This window comes from Lycorma delicatula, chromosome 9, assembly GCF_047948215.1.
Source record: "Lycorma delicatula isolate Av1 chromosome 9, ASM4794821v1, whole genome shotgun sequence".
Classification (NCBI taxonomy): Eukaryota; Metazoa; Arthropoda; class Insecta; order Hemiptera; family Fulgoridae; genus Lycorma; species Lycorma delicatula.
In genome coordinates, this window is record NC_134463.1 from 62,162,398 (window position 1) to 62,184,230 (window position 21,833).

General features: G+C 31.5%; 1 protein-coding gene across 1 annotated transcript in view; it reads right to left on the bottom strand.

Annotated features, from left to right (window-relative positions):
• Positions 1-2,369: 2,369 nt before the first annotated feature.
• LOC142330205 (DNA damage-regulated autophagy modulator protein 1-like) overlaps positions 2,370-21,833 on the bottom strand; it is a 59,135-nt gene continuing 39,671 nt past the window's right edge. The window contains exons 3-6 of the mRNA XM_075375335.1: positions 16,065-16,291; positions 13,261-13,405; positions 9,066-9,235; positions 2,370-2,811 (exon numbers count right to left, since the gene is read on the bottom strand). Coding sequence (XP_075231450.1) covers positions 2,722-2,811; positions 9,066-9,235; positions 13,261-13,405; positions 16,065-16,291 — 632 coding nt within the window. The 3' untranslated portion in view covers positions 2,370-2,721. The remainder of the gene's footprint in view (positions 2,812-9,065; positions 9,236-13,260; positions 13,406-16,064; positions 16,292-21,833) is intronic.

The window sequence follows — 21,833 nt, forward strand, 5'->3', positions numbered from 1 at the left end:
TAAAATTTCAGTTATTATTCATATTTTTGAATTTCATTAACATAAATATTTTAAAATCAGTTGTATCAGCTTGTATGTATGATCCATTGATACCAACAAAAGTTTTTTAAAAATAAATTTTTGATGGGGTGAGAAATTCTCCTACAAGTTATGAAAACTTGTTGCCACCTTTTTGTCACTAAATTTTCTTAGGATGAATTTTCCTTTAATTAATAAAATGAAAATTTAAGTCCATAAAGTTTTAAGTATTTTAAGTTAATATATTTTTGAAATGTTGAACACTTAACTACAATCCTAAGTCTGTGTTATTGTTATCAGTGATTTAATTGGTCAGAATGCTTCTAGAAAAAAAAACCAAAGAACATAATTAATAAAAAGAAGAAAATTTGTTATATTTTCAAATTTCTTTTTTTAATTTTAAATGAAAATCCTCCATCCATTTTGATATAAATTATTTTTTTTTTGTATTTTATTAAGTACCTAAGTCAGTTACAATAAAATATTTCTTCAGAAAAGAAACGTTCATACTGACAGATTTTACATAATTTATTTTTGCATTTTCATTTCTTTAATTATTTTTTTACCTTTTGTTAAAGGTTAAATCTTTCCAACCAAAACACATTTACCACCAGATTTATTAGTTGTTGAGGTCATCAAATCTGAATAATGCAAGGTATTGAGGCATATCTAAATCAAAATATGATTCATGGTTTCACTAAATAATTAGTAGTTCTGAATTAAAAAGATTGAGCTCTACAATGAAACTGAATTAAAAAATTGAAAATTAAAATAAATTGCTAAACATTTCTGTTGTAATTTATTTTAGAAGGTTATCCCATGCCAGAAATAATTATACTGCATTAGCAGCATTATCATAAGCACTGTTTCTAGGGAAACTGGACATTACAGATTAATGAATGTCAGAAATCACATGAATCTCTTCTTTTTTTTTACAATCTTTTTGCACTTAAGGGCCAGAGGAAAAACTATAAAAATAACTTTATTGAAAACCAATGTAAGATTTAGCATTAAATAAAATAATGAGAAATAACAATACCGCACTGTAGTAGGAGAAGAGTTAAATTATATTAAGCATAAAGATAAATATAACACTTTCACATTTTAGTTCAACGCATAGCCACTGAAAGGCAGACTCAGTGACTATGCGTTAAATGATAATGATGGTTGTTGTCAAATGTAGATCACATCAGGAATGGAGGGAGACCACAAATTCGTTTGTCAGCTGCAGTGGCTTGGTGACAAAAATTTAACTTGAAAAAATCTCTTTTAATTCTCCTCTTAATAACAGCTGCTTTTTTTAAATTAAAAATTTTATGAAAAATTGTTACACATACATCGTTCAGTCTGTTTTTTAGCCTCTGAAACCATCATACGTTATTACTTCAGAGGATGAATGAGGATGATATGTATGAATGTAAATGAAGTGCAGTCTTGTACAGTTTCAGGTCGACCATTCCTGAGATGTATGGGTTTATTGAAACCCAACTCATCCGGAGGTCCCAGGTTCAAATCCCAGTCAGGCATGGCATTTTCACACATGCTACAAATCATTCATCTCATCCTCTGAAGCAATACCTAATGGTGGTCCCGAAGGTCAAACAGGAAAAAACCATCAAGAACACCGGTATCCATGATTTAGCATTCAAATCCATATAAAAATAACTGTCTTTACTAGGATTTGAACCTTAGAACCATCGTCTTTGAAAACAGCTGATTTGCAATGACGAGTTTTCACCACTAGACCAACCCGGTGGGTTACATTGTTCAGCATAATAGCAAGGAACCTACACTCCAGTCTTGCATATGGACATGGAGTATGTTAAGTGTCGAAAATATAAAGTACATCAGTCAAATTTACTTTCCTTGAGAGAAATAATGTTCACTGTGATACCACTATCACTTATAGAGCTGAATATCAGCTGCATTTCTGTGTGCTTATCATGCTAATATGAAATAGTATATTAACTTCAAGATCCCTCATAAGCCTCTCATATCATTTTTATTGCTCTTAAAAATTTTAACATGTTTATGAATTTCATCAAATGTCACATTGCAAATTAGTGCTATGATACACTATCAAGCATGAGTCAAACTTATTAAAAAAAATTAAATATTTTTTTTATTCAAATAGCTTTGTTTGGGAATAATAGGAATAAAATAGCTTCTAAAAATAGGAATAATCTCAATAAACTTATCATAGGTAATAAATTATTCATATTATCATAAATTAGTGTAAAATTGATAGTAATAATACTTAAAAAAAGAAGGAGAAAGAATGCAGGAAATTGCAACCAAAAAAAACAAATAAGTAACATAATATATTGAAAACACTTTATTAAAAGAAAATTTTGCATAAAAGAGTATATGGTATGAACACATGATTGGAATGACCCCCCGTCCCAACAAACCAAAGGTGATCATAAAGAGGGAAAGTATAAATTACTCTTCACTCTTGCAAGAAAACCTGACATGGCTTTTTGTTATTCTTGAAAAATAATAATTTGATAGGATTTATTATTTTTAATGAGTATGTATTTAACTATTAAAAGAAATTACCTTGTATGTGTTAAATAAAAAAATAACTTTCTTTATTGACAAAGAAAGATTATATGATAATGAGGCTACAGCCTCTTCCACAATCAGGTTTCCAAATTGAGATAATTTATTTTTTTTTATTTTAATTTTAAATCTATTTAAATTTTAAAATCTTACAGGTTGATCAACATGATTGTCTAATTTTCTAGAACTAGTGTTTCCATTTCTTTGTGAATAATCAGGGAAACTCTTCAGCTGAAATCAAAAATATAAAAATAATTAAATAATAAATTAATTTCAACAACATAATTTATGAAAGTCTTCATAATGAATAGGTCAAGGTTAGAGTTTAATTTTAATTTAATATAGTAAAGTAAATTAAACATAATTTAATTTATGTCCTAAGTATGTTCTATTCAAAACATTTTAAAGAATTATTTATTGCTTATCATTTAAATGTACAATTTTATATACTCATATGTAGGAAACATATGATAAAGTCATAATGATGTGAATTAGTAACTGAAATGTGATGTTAGCAAGCATCATTACTAGACATGAATATATTATTCTGCATAGACTTGTAATCCTCCTCTATGAATCATGAGACCTTGCCGTTGGTGAGGGAGCTTGAGTGCTCAGGGATACAGAGTAGCTGGACCGAAGGTGCAACCATATCGGAGAGGTATCTGTTGAGAGCCAGACTAAGGAATGATTCCTGAAAGAGGGCAGCAGCTCTTTCAGTAGTTGTTAGGGGCGTGAGTCAGGACGACTTAAACGGCCGTATCAACATCACTCAGTCCTCTGAGTACTGCGCAGCTGAAAGCAATGGAAAACTACAGCTGCTTTTTTCCAAGAAAATGTGGCTCTCTGCATTTTCACATAGCAATAATGGAGGCGCCTTCCTTGGTAAAATATTCCAGAGGTAAAATAGTCCCCCGTTCGGATCTCCGGGTGGGGACTACTAAGGAAGGGGTCACCAGAAAAGTAAAAAATAACATTCTACGAGTCGGAGCGTGGAATGTTAGAAGCTTAAAAAAGGTTGGTAGGCTAGAGAATTTAAAAAGGGAAATGGATAGGGTAAACATGGATATAGTAGGAATTAGTGAGGTTCGGTGGGAAGAGGAAGGCGACTTTTGGTCGGGTGACTTTAGAGTAATTAACTCAGCGTCAAATAATGGGCAGGCAGGAGTAGGTTTCGTGATGAACAAGAAAATAGGGAGGAGAGTGGAGTATTTCAAGACGCATAGCGATAGAGTCATTGTAATAAGGATAAATTCAAAACCTAAACCGACAACGATTGTTAACGTCTATATGCCTACAAGCGCCCATGATGATGATGAGGTAGAATGTGTATACGAAGAGATTGATGAAGCAATTAAACACGTAAAAGGAGATGAAAATTTAATAATAGTTGGAGATTGGAAAAGGCAAGGAAGGAAATATAGTGGGTGAATACGGGCTGGGCAAAAGGAATGAAAGAGGGGACCGACTTATAGAATTTTGCACAAAGTATAATTTAGTAATTGCCAACACCCAATTTAAAAATCATAATAGAAGAATATACACTTGGAAAAAGCCAGGCGATACTGGAAGGTATCAGATAGATTATATCATGGTTAAGCAAAGATTTAGAAATCAACTCGTTGACTGCAAAACTTACCCTGGAGCAGACATTGATAGCGATCATAATTTGGTGATAATGAAATGTAGATTGGGGTTTAAAAACCTGAAGAAAAGGTGTCAGATGAATCGGTGGAATTTAGAGAAGCTTGAGGAAGAGGAGGTAAAGAAGATTTTTGAGGAGGACATCGCAAGAGGTCTGAGTAAAAAAGATAAGGTAGAAAATGTAGAAGAAGAATGGGAGAATGTTAAAAAGGAAATTCTTAAATCAGCAGAAGCAAACTTAGGCGGAATAAAGAGAACCGGTAGAAAACCTTGGGTTTCAGATGATATATTGCAGCTGATGGATGAACGTAGAAAATATAAGAATGCTAGTGATGAAGAAAGTAAAAGGAACTATCGGAAATTAAGAAATGCTATAAACAGGAAGTGCAAACTGGTGAAAGAAGAGTGGATTAAAGAAAAGTGTTCAGAAGTGGAAAGAGAAATGAACATTGGTAAAATAGACGGAGCATACAGGAAAGTTAAGGAAAATTTTGTGGTACATAAATTAAAATCTAATAATGTGTTAAACAAAGATGGTACACCAATATATAATACGAAAGGTAAAGTCGATAGATGGGTGGAATATATTGAAGAGTTATATGGAGGAAATGAATTAGAAAATGGTGTTATAGAGGAAGAAGAGGAAGTTGAGGAGGATGAAATGGGAGAAACAATACTGAGATCTGAATTTAAGAGAGCATTAAAAGATTTAAATGGCAGAAAGGCTCCTGGAATAGACGGAATACCTGTAGAATTACTGCGCAGTGCAGGTGAGGAAGCGATTGATAGATTATACAAACTGGTGTGTAATATTTATGAAAATGGGGAATTTCCATCAGACTTCAAAAAAAGTGTTATAGTTATGATACCAAAGAAAGCAGGGGCAGATAAATGTGAAGAATACAGAACAATTAGTTTAACTAGTCATGCATCAAAAATCTTAACTAGAATTTTATACAGAAGAATTGAGAGGAGAGTGGAAGAAGTGTTAGGAGAAGACCAATTTGGTTTCAGGAAAAGTATAGGGACAAGGGAAGCAATTTTAGGCCTCAGATTAATAGTAGAAGGAAGATTAAAGAAAAACAAACCAACATACTTGGCGTTTATAGACCTAGAAAAGGCTTTCGATAACGTAGACTGGAATAAAATGTTCAGCATTTTAAAAAAATTAGGGTTCAAATACAGAGATAGAAGAACAATTGCTAACATGTACAGGAACCAAACAGCAACAATAACAATTGAAGAACATAAGAAAGAAGCCCTAATAAGAAAGGGAGTCCGACAAGGATGTTCCCTATCTCAGTTACTTTTTAATCTTTACATGGAACTAGCAGTTAGTGATGTTCAATTTAGATTCGGAGTAACAGTACAAGGTGAAAAGATAAAGATGCTACGATTTGCTGATGATATAGTAATTCTAGCCGAGAGTAAAAAGGATTTAGAAGAAACAATGAACGGCATAGATGAAGTCCTACGCAAGAACTATCTCATGAAAATAAACAAGAAGAAAACAAAAGTAATGAAATGTAGTAGAAATAACAAAGATGGACCGCTGAATGTGAAAATAGGAGGAGAAAAGATTATGGAGGTAGAAGAATTTTGTTATTTGGGAAGTAAAATTACTAAAGATGGACGAAGCAGGAGCGATATAAAATGCCGAATAGCACAAGCTAAACTAGCCTTCAGTAAGAAATATAATTTGTTTACATCAAAAATTAATTTAAATGTCAGGAAAAGATTTTTGAAAGTGTATGTTTGGAGTGTCGCTTAAATGGAAGTGAAACTTGGACAATCGGAGTATCTGAGAAGAAAAGATTAGAAGCTTTTGAAATGTGGTGCTATAGGAGAATGTTAAAAATCAGATGGGTGGATAAAGTGACAAATGAAGAGGTATTGCGGCAAATAGATGAAGAAAGAAGCATTTGGAAAAATATAGTTAAAAGAAGAGACAGACTTATAGGCCACATACTAAGGCATCCTGGAATAGTCGCTTTAATATTAGAAGGACAGGTAGAAGGAAAAAATTGTGTAGGCAGGCCACGTTTGGAGTATGTAAAACAAATTGTTGGGGATGTAGGATGTAGAGGGTATACTGAAATGAAACGACTAGCACTAGATAGGGAATCTTGGAGAGCTGCATCAAACCAGTCAAATGACTGAAGACAAAAAAAAAAAAAAAGACTTGTAATGTTATCTACACATCACTATTTGCTGGATTTTGATTGTTGCACAATCATATGCGTAATTTAATTTTCTGTATACTCAAAAATTATTTTTTATCATTAAAACTTGTAATAATAATTAACATATATGATGACTAACCTACAATTGACACACTATTTCTGATTTGAGACTTTTGATTGATATGAAAAATGGTAATTTAAGACAATAAATATGTTTTTATCCCATTTTTAATCTGTTAATATAAAAAAAACAAGTACCAACAAATTAGATAACAATATAATTTTAAGGGACAATATGCTATGATCTTTTTAAGAATTTTTACAAATAATTTTCATTACCGTTCAACTTTTTTCAACACAAATTCAATAGGAATAGGATGTGTGTTTTTTCAACACACATCTATGAATTCCCCAATCCAATTTTTGTTTAATTTCACCTTTCCCCATATGGGTTTCATTGACCATATGTGGATATCTGTATTCAGATTTACATAGTTCAAAGGTCAGTTTATTGTAGTGCCAGATTAAATAACTATATAATAACATATATTACAATATGGCTCTTCATTACACGTAGAGCAATTTCCTTGTGTAAATTAAAGTCCTTTGTCTTCTTGGAAACATAAACATTGTTGATAAATATGGAAATTCATTGTAATTATGGAAATTCTGAATATTACAGAAACACTATACAGAACTATGTTAATGAAATGACAACAATAAATGAACTAATGAAATCAAGCAAGCATATAAACAGTGAATAATGTATATTAGAATAATAAAAAATTACAGTGTGAAGTGAGTCAGTAGACAATGATGTGCTCTAACAGGAATGATTCCTCTTGCTTAAAGTTCAATATTTACACTGAATCTAGAGAAGGCAAGTTTATCAGTAAAAAATCAAAAAAATCATTTAATCATTTTATGAATTGTATCACTGCAGAAAAATATGTTCCTTTACACTTATTACTTGTACTGATTGCTTTATGTATCATCTGCAGTACAAGGGGGACCAGTGAGTCATTTTCTCTGAAAATAGTGATATTCACTTTACAACTAGTTCATTCCTCATTCCTTCATTAGTAAACATTTCATGAAATTCTTTTTTACTTTTAAGGATAACTATGTAATTTTTTTGAAAGTGTCTATTTTAATTCATCTCAGGCTGCCTAAACTGTTTCAGTTTGGCACTTAATATATATACATACATACAACTGCCATCTCATTTAAAATTTAAGTTTAATTTTCCTTTCATAAATTTATGAAATGAATAATTATTCAAATTTCATTACACAACTGCCCAAAAAGGAGTGTAATGTATTTAGGGTTTATGTATGTATGTTTGTCCACTGTAGCAGCTCAATGGCTGAACCGATTTAGATGTATGACCTCGATTCAGATTCATTATGTTACTGAGAGTGTCATAGGCTATATAAATATGTGTGTTTGTATATATGCTTAATTAAATTTTTAAAAATCTATCAGATTAATGAGCTGTTTTTTAATAACTCGCATCTCAACGCTTCATTCTGAACTATTTGGATATCTCTTATCTCTACGTGTGAAATTGTTGTCTTACTAGTGTTTTTACTCACCGCCCAAAAAGGAATGTAATGAATTTAGGTATTGTATGTATTGTGTATGTATGTTCCAGTGAAGCAGCTCAATTGACTGAAACGATTTAGATTTATCACCCCGCATTGGAACCCTTACATTACCAAGAGTGTAATAGGGGCTTTGTATATATGTTTTTATAAATTTAAACGTTTGAAAAAAGATTACACTACATACAAAACTGCCACCCACATGCTCTTTAATGTAGGATTATTAAACAGCAATCTTTTTTTTGGCAATTATATTTTTTAATTTTTAATATTTATGTCGTGTTTAAAAATGATTTATGTGAAGTTTTTATGAAATTGTGTGATATTCTATTACTCAGAAATTCACAAAATATTCTATTTTAGAGAAATTCACAGGACAGAACAGAGTCAATATTTTTTTTTTAAATTCTAGTTGATTTTAAGGATTTCTAAGAGAATATTGAAGACAATTCACCATTTAAGAGAACTGGTGTTTTAGTGATGTGATTTGATAAATTTTTTCATTGAAAAAAAATCACTCATTTTCATTGACTGTTGTCATTTAACAGAAAATTTATAAGAAAATATATAATAGATACTGTTCAGGATTGTCTATTTTCCTAAATTAAAAATTTTGAGCTTTATTACTTAAAACAATTGAAAGATCTGAAAAGGTATCCAAAATCTCCCCCTAAGAAAATTATACAAAATATATATTGTACAAGTTTACAGTGGATAAACGTAAATCATATTCATACAATTTTATATGTTTGAGTCAGTATTCTTTAGCTTCTAGAAAAACTTCTTAGAATAAAAGTTAAGAGGAACTCAAACTATAAAGAGAAACTGATAACACTTTCTTAGTTTTGCTAATAAAAGGAAAATATTTTACTTTTACTTCAATTTTTCATTCTGAAAAAAATAGTTGATCATAAAATTTTATAATATACAATTATAGAAAACAATTACATATTTCCAAATTAATGTCAGAAATAGAACCTGACAACTGAACTACCACGCATTTAAGTATACTGATTAACTACAATAACTTAATAAAAATAAAATAGGAATTTACCGTAACTTGTGGTGGTTTTAAATATATTGTTTGAAAATCACTTCTGAATGTAAGTATAAAAAATCCTATTGTTATTGTCAGTAACCATTCAGATACTGCAGCTACTAAATGCCATGTCCAACCTGGATCATCTGGTTTCCACTTCAAAGTACTGCCTAAACCATGACGCCCTAAACAAGAACACCTCAATCAAATCATAACTTTAAAATGCAGAATACAATCGCAAAACAGTTTGTAGATGTATATTACTTACATTAATTTACATATTCAGAAAAACATCACTCAGTCTTCTTTTTCAGAACATACACAGAAAGCTCTAAAATAAATATAGAGCATTTTAATCCATATAAAACAGCTGACTGAGGAACACAAAAAAAGAGCAGCAGCTTATGTCTGTTCTGAAAATATTGAGTAAGAAACAAAAGTTGAAAAATGTCAAAAAATAAATAAATAAAAAGCAGACAATGCATATAATATTTTAAATCTTTTCATTTTGCTTTGCATTTTGCTTCACAACTGGGACATTTGTCACAATGTGGTTTATATAAATTTTTTGTTACTTTCTAAATACAGTGATTTTTATGAAAATTTAAAGAAATGGCTTTACAAAATAAAGACTTTATTTGGAACATTTTATTTCTGAGAAGTATAAAGACAATTTTTTTTAATATGGATTCACCATCCTTACTTTACATCCTTTTATTTTCAAATATCTTACACTATCAGATAGTTCAAAGGTTGTTAAACCATCATAAAATTATTTAAGGATAAACAATAAGGATGTAGTTAACAATATTCTCTAGGTTATATTTGGTTGCTTAAACATTATATGATTTAAAAGCTTAGATTCTATAGAAAAGATAAAGGGAAGATTGAAGACTTCTATAATATATCTCAGAAGAAGAAGAGTTCCAGAAATACACAATTTTTTTATTAACAAGGTATATAGAATAAAATCTGAGGTAAGTAATATACAAAGAAAATAATTACAAACATAAACTGTGACAAATACAAACTGCAGGGTTCCAGTGACAATATTTCACAATTTGCAGAAAAAAAATTGTACCCTGATAAGATTCCTCATGCTTTCTGATAAAGCAGAATCGCCTGAATATAACAATATCATTGACATAAGGAGTTTTGTTGAAGTTCATATATTCCAGTTCTGAATCATCACAAATGTTGAAGCATGACTTTGAAGAGAAGTTATATCAAGAATTGAAAAAAAATATCCGAACCAAAAAAATTTGACAATTACAGTCAAAGGTGAAGGAAATGATCTTTGTAATCACTGCTGTGAATCATCATGACAGACAGAGCTCCACATTAACAACTATGACAGCAATGTATGAATAAATGAAAAAACTACACAAAAAAAATTCACAGAAACCTAACCTGACTTCCTCAGAAGTGATTCACACATTTTGCATGATAGCCATGCATGCTTGCACTTAAGGTTATGTATGGCTGATGAGAGTTATAACAAATTCAGAAGCTTTTCCTTACCACCACCCAATCGAGTCCACCAGACTTTGATTTCCTCACCAAATTAAAAGAGCTCTGCATAGATAGTATTTTTCTTCCCTCAAAGAACTTTCTACAGCACCCAAGGGTTGAATAAAAATTGACAATATTACAGTAGAAAATTTACTGAAATGTTTGGAAGCAGTTACTGCACAGCAGAGGGGAGTGCAGAAAAGGATTGTAACGAGATATTGCCAAAAATAGAATATACATATGAATAAGAAAGTATTCAGCATTACTTATGAGATCTCCCTCATTTGTTCAAATTAAAAAATAAGAATAGAATGTAAAGGAATGGAAGAAGTGTGCTAATCTAATTGAGTCGCTGATTTGAAAATTAATAAAAAAAATTGTGAATTAATACCCCACTTATGATATTCAGCTGTTAGAAAGATTCAAACCATTTCTATTCTGTTGGACAAATTATAACTCATTTTCTGGCTTAAATATTGATAGTTGTTAAATAAAATAAACACTGGAATACAACAAGTCTTTAAATAGATGATATGTTATTTTAGAAAAACATATTTATTCATTTGAACTGTAGTAATGAATATTAATGTTCAGTTAATTGTTTAGAACAAAACAATTAAGAGATAATAATATGTCATTAAAGAATAAAACTAACAATTTCTCTTTTGTATAAATTTAAAACATACATTAATCTCACACAGTTTTTGTTTGTTTCTAGTTTAGTGTTAATGCATTTAAACTACTGCTTGAAGGTTAAGATATTTTTTAAAGATAAATAAACAAAAGACATATTGAAACAGCTTGTCATATATTTCAATAATAAAATATATGTATACATATTATATGCTTTAAATGTTTTATTACATATTTATACAATAAACTTAAGGATAAGCAGCCTTGTCTTACACCTTTATATATTCAACAGTACTTTACTAAATTATTCTCAAATTACAGTTGCTGTATTTTAAATTACCCATTACACATTTATTTTCTATGAATTTATTGTCAACAGTTAAACACATAACCATGCAAATAAATTAATAATGCAAGTTTATTAATTTCATTGTTATTTAATATTTCAGCTGTAACATATTTGTTTTATCTTATGTCCCCACTTCAATTTATTCATAAGTACTCTATCTGTTAAAAAAATTTAATAGGGACTTGCCATCTATCTGTCATGAAGGTACAAACACAAGATAACTAATTCAAAAAAAAATATTTTATTGCTTGATTCAGTATCTTTCTTGGAAGCTTTATACCTTGAGGTATACTTTTATCAATTGTCAATTGCTGACTTGTCTGATTGTTCTCAACGTAACATGGAGTAAAGATTTTGCTACTGTTTGTGCATAATTTTGATTAAAAAATATAAATATATTTATTTATTTTTTTTTTAATTTAAAAAATTCAAAATAAAACCATATTTGGTGGTCATATTAATAATCTCTTACATTATTTATAATTAAGGGATTTCAAATTGTTATTTGAAATCACATACCTTTTTTTTTTTTATAAAATTAGAATATTATTTTTAAATGTTTCAAATTGATTGACTGTGTTTTTGGACTTCAGTATTTATGTCTAAGCTTTTCATATTGCTGTTATTTATGCATTTTCAGTCATGGAATAAAATGCCATTACATGATATTTATATTGTTATGTCTTGTTTGTTCTGCGAGACTGCTCTAATAATGATAAGTTTTACTTTTCAACAAAAAAAGAAGTTCCTTTAAAGCTTAATCTAAAGACCATAACTGCATCCAATGAAATAGCACACTCAAAGCTTCAAGAGATTTCTGAAGAATTTTAATTTTGAATGAAAGCAAACTCAAACATAGACTTTATAACTTTCATCTTGAAGTGATTTATAATCAATTTAGAAACTTATATAACAATTTTATTATAATAATATTAAAGTTTATTATGTTTAATTATATACAATTAATGTACATCCTGAAATTATAATTTAAATAATTTTTTCAAATTTTTTTTGGAGATTGTAATTTAATTTTCATTTGCTAAACCAAATTTTGAAAGCTTTCAAATATAAAGTCTGTTAAATTATAAAAATACTCATTATTTTCCCACCCTACAATTTTTATCACTTTGGAATTCATTTGCTGGTTTTTTCTTACCTTAATCTGTTCTAGAATCATTGATACTAATTAAACCTTGAAGACTAAAATACCCATATTGAGCAGGCAACCAAATCTAGTTAACTATGTATTTTTCTCTTATTTAAACCAGACACAGTAATAGTATTCATTCAACCAATTAGTGGATTTTACCAGTATTTTTATTTAAACCCATAAACGTTTTAAATGAAAAACTAAACTAAATTTAATGAATATAACATCACTTTTTTATATGTTTTTAGGTAAACTAAATTTAATGAATATAACATCATTTTTTTAAATGTTTTTAAGTAAAGTATCAATAAATATCTTTATAAATTTGGTTCAGTTTGTCATTTCAAAAATATGTTGTATTAAGTAATTTTCATAGATTGTGAAGGAGAAAATATTATTCAGATTTTTAATTGTTAGTTCACATATCAAGTTTAAAGTTAGTTAGTCTAATCTTCTACACTATTTAATACTACATAAATTAAACACTTTGATAAAAATGTATTAATTGCTACCTTGTTTATTAGCATATCTTTAAAACAAATTATTAAAAAAAAATTGAGATTTACCTGAATCTCTGAACTGTTTGATGGAAATAAAAAAGGCATAGGGTGATAGAAAATTAAACACAATTTGAAGGCAGCATAAAATAAATCGTATGAGAAACATTACTTTACTGTTCAGTTCCCCTATCAACCAAAATGAAAATACAGTCTGTAACAAAATGAAAAAAATATATATATATTAATTTTTTAACACATTATATCAATATGCAAATATTATTTGCAAGAATATTTTAACCATATACTCAGATAAGAACAATTGCCACAAAAAATGAGCACATTTAGAGAATCAACATGTAATCTTTGAGGGTTTTTTAGGTAAAGGTTATATAAATTCTAAGCTCTTCTATGTACATTTAGGTATACATGCATATTAGTCAATAAATAAGTCAACTGACTTTAAACACTAAAACAGAATATCCAGCTAAAAAAGTAAATAAAAAAAGATTTCAAATGTATGAAAAGGATAAAATTGGGTTATAAAAAACCGCAATGCAAATCATAAACCACTAACAAAATTGGATGTAAAAATTCATCTTTTATAAAATGTAAGAAAGTAAATGAAATAATAGAAACACAAACAAAAAAATTAATAATGGCATAAAAGATAGTAAGTTACAGAAAGTAAGTTACACCCCCTCAAAACCCCCTTAAAACAAACACATGTTTATAAGACAATTTTTTTTTATTGAACAAAAAGTACATATTTTTATCTATTTTTCAACATAATCACCCAGTTTCTCTAAACACTTTTCATACCTTGTGACAAGTTTTTCAATTCCACTCTCATAAAAATTTCATCCAAATTTCCTTCAACCATTTAAGGACCGCTTCCTTAAGTTCATCATCATTTGTGACACACTCCCCTCCCAGGTCTCGCTTGAGAGGACCAAAGTCCTCTCAACGTGGTAGTCGTAGGGTGCTAGGTCAGGGCTGTAAGGTGGATGAGACAACACTTACCAATTGAATTTTTGCAGTAACTCCTTTGCCACATGAGTTGAATGAGGAGTAGTATTGACATGAAGAAAAATTACCCCATCGCTCAATCTTCCGAGTCTTCAATCTTTAATGGCTTTACACATAGTAAGATTTGGCATTGATTGCTGTTCCTCAGGGCATAAACTTACTGTAAACAACTCCCTCAGGCTGTCTGAAAAGACTGTTTGCATAGCCTTTCCAACATGGAAAGGGGTGTTTTCACTTTTTTTGGCTGCGGCGAATTTTTATGTATCCATTCATATGATGCTTGTTTAGTCTCAGGAGTATAATGAAGCACCCAGCTCTCATCCCCTGTGATGATTTGTTACACAAACTGTGGACCAGTCCTGGGATAACATTGAAGAAAAAAAACAGTGGATGCAAAACATTGATGTTTGTGGTTATCGGTCAACAGATGTGGCACCCATCGTTCACACATTTTATGGTAATCAAGCTGATCATGAATAATCGTAAACACACTACCACAACTGATCTTAAGTTCATTTGCAATCTCTCTAATTTTAATGACGTTGTTACTCAAGATCATTTCATTCATGCGTTTGTCACCTGTCGTCAATGCAACCAATCCTGCCAACACAAGACATTATAATATCCCTTTCAGTTCAAGAACATGGTATGGGTTTAACTTACTTTTTGATCCACCTCTCGTATAACTACCTTTAGGATATTTATTTTTTGTGATAATAATAAATTTAAATGCAAATATTATTCTTGAAAAACAATATATTGAAAAATAAAATATATTTAAAATAAATAAATATAAAAACTCATATAAGTATACATTTAAAAAATATTTAACATAACTCAGGTAGAGGTATAAGTGATTGTATATCTGAATACCTGAAAAGAACCTCCATACCTAGCTGAATTTTAAACAATAAAAATATATCCAAAACCACCATAAAGGGAATATTAGAGCATCAATAAAGGAATAATCCATGAATTAACCTGGTGTGTTCGAAGTATAAACTACAAAAGAAAGTTTTTCACAACTCTCTTGTGACTGATAATTTCCATGACAATACAGTATTTTTTACTTGTCAGTTTTTATTGACATTTTTAATAGATAATAAAACAATTCTTTCTTAACAAGGATCAATAAGCATTCTGCTACACTGTTTTTGACTATTATTTCATAAAGTATGTTGTATTCTACATCATAATTTTGATATGCTCCACCTTATACTGAAGTAATTTATATAAATTTATGAAACACCTGATAGGGTTAAAATAACCATTTACAAAATTTGAAATTTACCCTAGTTCATAACTAACAATGACAAATTTGACAAGAAAAACATCTCAGCTACTGCTTAAAAAAACCTTTTTGTTACTTTTAATTCTATTCTTTACTTTTAAGACAATGTAATAATTAAACGTTATTAAATTTTGTCACTGTCTTAAAATAATTTAAGGTTTTCTCATGCTCATTTGCAGAGTAAACTACTTTTATCCATGGCTTTTGCTTTCTATGACTTTTGTATAGCCAGTAAATTATGATTAAGACAAAAATAAGACATTTTGGCAGTCGGGGCAGCTACATTTAAATACCTCAAATTTTAGAAAGAAAAAATATATTTATATTATTTAAATGACAAAATATTTATATAATATATATATATATATATATATATATATTAGGATCTGTTTAATAGTGAATTTTATTATTTTAAAATAATGAAAAAAAGAAACAAAATTATTGGAATTTCAATTCAATTTAATTGAAAATGGATTGCCATAAATATAAATAATATTGTTATTCATGACAAAAAATATGCATTAAAAAATATAAATTTATGTTAAACATTAACCTGCAAAACTGAGTAAAGGAATGCTGCCCAAAATGTAAGAAATGCTCCCACTATATGCAATAATAATGCATTTAATTCTTGGCAGTTAGCAACAATATATAATCCAAAACATGATAAGTAACCAATGATACAAGAAATATTATTTCCAATTGAACCCGGTCCAACACCTGGAGACACAGAATTTAACTCCCTCAGTTGCTTTCCTCTCAACCATACTGCAAAAGCCACTGAAACAGATAAAAAATAATTTTATTTTCTATTCTGTAATAAATTTATAAATTAAAGTATATATACTACATTAAAATAATGAAATTATAATAATATACCTAAAGAAAAAGTTTGCTTTTTTCTGATATATTTATAAATGGGTGTTTTTTTACCTATTTAAATACATTTACCTTCCAATTTGATTTTATAGTAAAATATTTACTGTCCATATTTTGAATATAAATTCCTTGCTACGTAGTACTCGTATAATCCATAGATATGGAAGAGATGTGTAGTACTGAGTTCACTAAAAAAAAAATGTTTAAAGTGGCAAACATTTCCTTATTTCCTTTACCTAGAGTGCACATTTACAAAAAATGTTTTAAATGTTTTAACTTTAAATGTTTTCCAAAAATAACACATTTAATCCCTATCACCAACCTGTAAAGTTTTTATTACATGACTGCCCAAAAAGCAGTGTAATGTTTTTAGGATGTATGTTCCACTGCAGCAGCTCAACGGCCAAACTGATTTAATGAAATTTGAACTGAGAACTGGGTTTGAATTGAATGATTTGAATCAATCTAATGAATAACATTACAAAATTAATAGAATTAAATTTACATTAAATAAAATAATATTAAATAATTTTAAAAATTTCTGTTTAATAATTTAATAATAATGTGTCTGTGGGAACTGCATGTAAGGCTAGAGTGGCGAGGTGATGCGAGCACCTCTCTTGAGGCTAGACCAATCATTATCATCAACAGGTAACAAACGAGATGCCCCTGGGACGCTGTTTTGTGAGGTGCTCTTATAATATCAGTTGCTAGGGCTTACCAGATGGTCTCTATAGAAGCAGTTCTGATGACTGCCTCGCTCCCCCCTATGGAGCTCTTGGCGGAAGAACAGGTGCGAAGAAGAGAAGGGATAGTCAGGAGAGAAGAGAAGAGCATAGTCAGGAAGGAGACAACAGAGCGCTGGCAGGAGAGATGGACTGGATCAGAGGTGGGTCTCTGGACGAAGAAATTAATACCAGATATCAAGGCCTTGGCTCAGACGTGAGTACGGGAAACTCACGTTTGAGCTAACCCAATTTTTATCGGGGCATGGTAGCTTTAATTAAGCTTTAGGTACATAGTTAGCTTTAAGCTATCTATACGGCAGAAGGAGACGATCGTCTGAAAGCTGCCAGTAGTGTAGAGAGCGAGTTACCGCAGAACATACTGTCTTCCAGTGCCAAAGGAGAGAGGAAGACAGGATGGTGATGCGGACGCGGTTGGGAGACGTTACCGCAGATAATATAGTGGAGGTAATGCTTCAAGGATGAGCGGAACTGGTCAATAGTCAATACGGTAATAGGGAACACCATCCGAAAGAAGACGCTGAAAGAAGTGGAAGATTGGTGAGAGGTGTTAGTGTTAGGGCAGGGAGGACAGCCCCGTTCAGGAGAGGTGGCATTCTCTGGCCTCCCACCTTGCTCCGGCGACCTTTAAGGGCTCCTGGGGTCCTTAGGTGGAGAAAAGAAAGACAGAGACCCGGTCTGGGGCCCCCGCATTAGAGGCAGACGCTAATTAAAAGACAAAAGACCCAGCCACTGGGGGTTGCTGTCAGGAACGGCATAGCCGTGTCTGGCATGGCCTCCCAGGGAAGAAGAAGCAACTGGCAACCTCAAAAGCCGTGTTATACGGGATCGTGGGCCGGGCCTTGAAGGGAAGAAAGTTAAAAAAAACAAAGGTACACTCTCTATCTCGGTTCTTCGAAAATGTTATATCTTCGCAATCGATCTTCCAATTTTCAAAATTCAAATGGGTTATTTGCTAGTAAAATACAAATACGATGGAACCAAAATTAACTGATATACTCAGAAATGGACCTTACTCAATGCTGCAAAGCATCCGAATGTACTATTTACAAAGCTAAAAATGTTACTAGAAATTAATGTGAAAGGATATTCTTACATAAAACTGTATCCATAGATTTAGTGATCACAAATAAAACGTAATCAGAAAATTATAATAATAATTATATTTATACCAATTTAAATTAAGTTCTTCGATCGTATCGGATGGTAGTTCTTATTAATTGAAACTCTTATAAATCTCATAATCATAAAATATAAATCTCTGAATTATTATTATCAATAATAATAGTAACTATTATTAGTTTTCCTTCATTTAAATTTAAAAAATATAAGGTTTTTTACATATAAAATGCTATCTTGACCCCGGAGGGAATACACCCTCCATGTGACGAATCCGGCCGTCACACCGCCCCCTCCATAACTAGCCCTTAGGGGCTTTATCGGAGGTCATCTTCAAAAGTGAATGCCACAAGCGACATTCCCATCGGTGTACCACGCCTAACGCGGATCCAAGCCACAATGATGTTAATAGATCCTAAACAGGACCATCTGAATAAACTGACTTACAACCCTAACCAGGCGAGGGTGAGCCTGACACGGAAAACAGGCTCCTAACTATTTCGAAATCTGAAAACATAAAATAAACGATAAACAACAAATTCAAAATTGTAAACTAAACAAAACATCAACAAAAGGCAAAACACGAAACAAAGAAAAACTAGACCAAAGGTAATCAATAAAATAAATAAACTTGAAACAGACCTAAAGTACACCTAAGACTAATAAAAATAAAACAAACCCAACGAAACGCCAAAGAAAACACACAAACCCTAAACGCTAATCTGAGAACAAAACCCCATGAACACAAAACGTAAAACAACAAATTCAACACTAAGCAAAAATTAAATATTAAAAACAAACATATCAAAACGTATAAAACTCCTACTTCTCTAATCTGTTAAACTCCGACCAAAATTAAACATTAAATGAAAACATATAATACATTTCCAAACTGAACAATAACGTTAAACCACAATAACCGGGAGAATATATAACACAAAAACAAAACCAAACACCCAACAAAAATAAAAGCAAAACCAAAGACATCAAAGCCTGAAACTAATAAATCAATATACATAAAAACAAAATAAAACAAACCTCAAAAACCGGCACAATAACTAAAAACAGAATTACAATAAACCATAGCAGAAAACCCTAACAAAAGCAAAGACATTACTAGCCCTACAATAGCTCTAAAATATCAATCCTACCACCACTCAATGTCCCGTGCACGCTTTTACGCCTTGTATTCTTCTGTTTTACAACCGTAGTTAGATGGCTTTCGAGCACGATTACAGTTTGCGCAGGTAAGAGGGCCTTTTTAACCTGACAGTTCTTAACATAATGTCCTTCATTGTCACAGTGGGAGCAAAGCTATTTGCTTTCTTTACACGATTTTGCCACGTAGCTGAACCCCAAACACCGGAAACACCTGCTGACGTAAATAATCCTTTGTGCTATATGACTGGTAATCAATAAACAACCTACCCTTTTCCAAAAAACATCGTATAAAAAAGCTTGTCGCACTCAATTGAGTGCGACAAGCTTTATAATGAACATAATTCTGTCTCTACGTCCGGCACAAAACACCACCTTGAACAAAGTGGGAAAGTCCTCCGCTGAATAATCCGTGTTTTGTACCCTTACGGCACCCACGAACCCTTCTTCTCCAATGTTCCACGGGACTTGGCCGCAGGGTTTTCGTTGCAACAATAATGATCGAATATTTGTTTATATCCTCATTGCTCCTTATTCCACGCTCTGTTTCCCTGCCATTAGTCACAATGCTTACACCCTTCGAGTTATCCCGCACGCTGACAATCCGTAAACCTTTCTTACTAGCCACCACATTTTTCACCACCTCACCCTTAAAGGATGAGGCGGTTACTCCATCAGGGTTATCAATAAGCATAACCTTTGGTTTCAACGCTTTCACAACCCCAGAGGCCACAATTAACCCCCAGCCGGCAACAAATCGGACTGCTGTCGCTCACCCATACCCGTCCTGAAGCCTTCAATATATCCTTGCAGTCTGTCGACCCACTTGACTGTTAGCAGCAGGTACAAGAACCGCAGCCTCCGAACCCGAGACAGAAGGTATGCCGTGCTTTTTCTTCTAACCTTTTTGTAGTCCTCTACGAACTCTCTACTTCGACGCAAAGGCTATTAAACATCTCAATCACTTCATAATGACATCACTTGAGACAACATCAGAAGATGTAAGTCGCGCCTGTAATCCTTCAGCGTCACTGCTTCTGCCACCGTCGGCGAAAGGACCTGCTTGGTTCAACTAGTAGCAGAACCTCTGATTCCGAATCTAATCCGAACCCTTTGGGGCCTGAGAGCTACCTTATCTCATTTCGCCGTAACCTCTCTTTTGTAGCTTCCCTCTCCTTCTGACGCATTTCGCATTCCGTTCTTCTGCACTTTCTATTGTGCTCAGCTTGCTCTTTAGATTCGCGCATTTTGTTTTTTGTTTTCTTCGTTAGCGCTGCCTTTCTCCAGAGATATCCCGGAGATCGTGATCCTCCCTCCGACTCGGATTCATTACTTATGCCAAGATAAATAAAACACTACAAACTAAATGTCTAAACATTAAAAAAAAATACTCTAAACAAAACAGAACAACCAATCAAAACACACCTTAACGTAAATAAAATAAATGAAACAACCAAATTATCAAAGATGGCCACCGTTGCTAGGTTGTAACTAACGAAAACAACGAAATTAATAAACTACAACTAACTAAAATAAAGTATAAATTCGACGAACAAATCACTTAAAACCGAAGAACAAACAACGATAAAACCCTGAAAAGAAATTCCCTAAAATATTTAACTAGTAACAATCACCCATAAACAAATAACCTAGATAGCCTAGGCTATCTGAGCAACCAAACTAAACAAACTAAAAACAATACAAACTAACTAAAAAACACAAACAACGACGAAACCCCAAACGAATGAGGAAACCAAACTTAACCAGAAATAACCGAAAAAATAAAAATAATAAAAACTTACAGATCAGAGCGTATAAGAAACAACTGCATTCGCCAGAATTGTGTGTTGTACTCCATTATAAAATGCTAAACAAAATTCAATGTTTTGAATTAACATTTCTCTTCAGTTCTAATGTTAATTCAATAACAGTAAAATGACCAAAAGAATACTGTAACCGAAAGACATTTGTCGTTTTCACGATAATAGCTAAAGCTAATGGTGTTTAAACAATGCAGCAGCAAGAACTCAACCAGAACTGTTCAGTTAAGTTAAGACCGGTCATCCTAACCAGCCTATCCATATCACTTATTACAAAACTGCCTAAAAAAGAGTGTAATGTATTTACGATGTATATTTGTTCCACCGTACCAGCTGAACGGCTGAACCAATTAGATGTATGATCCCGCGTTGGAATCCTTTTTACCGGAAGTTGATACAACATACAAAATTGTCACTCGCACGCTGTTTAATTATCCTATATAGTAATTATCCTGTATTAAAGAGCAATGTTTTTTCGCAATCGTGTTCTTTAATGTTTGATATTTATCTCTTGTTTAGTGAAATAGCTGTACATACCATCGTGGAAGTAAGTACAACTTATTGTCCATAGTAAGTAATACTGCAAATAGCATAGTAAGT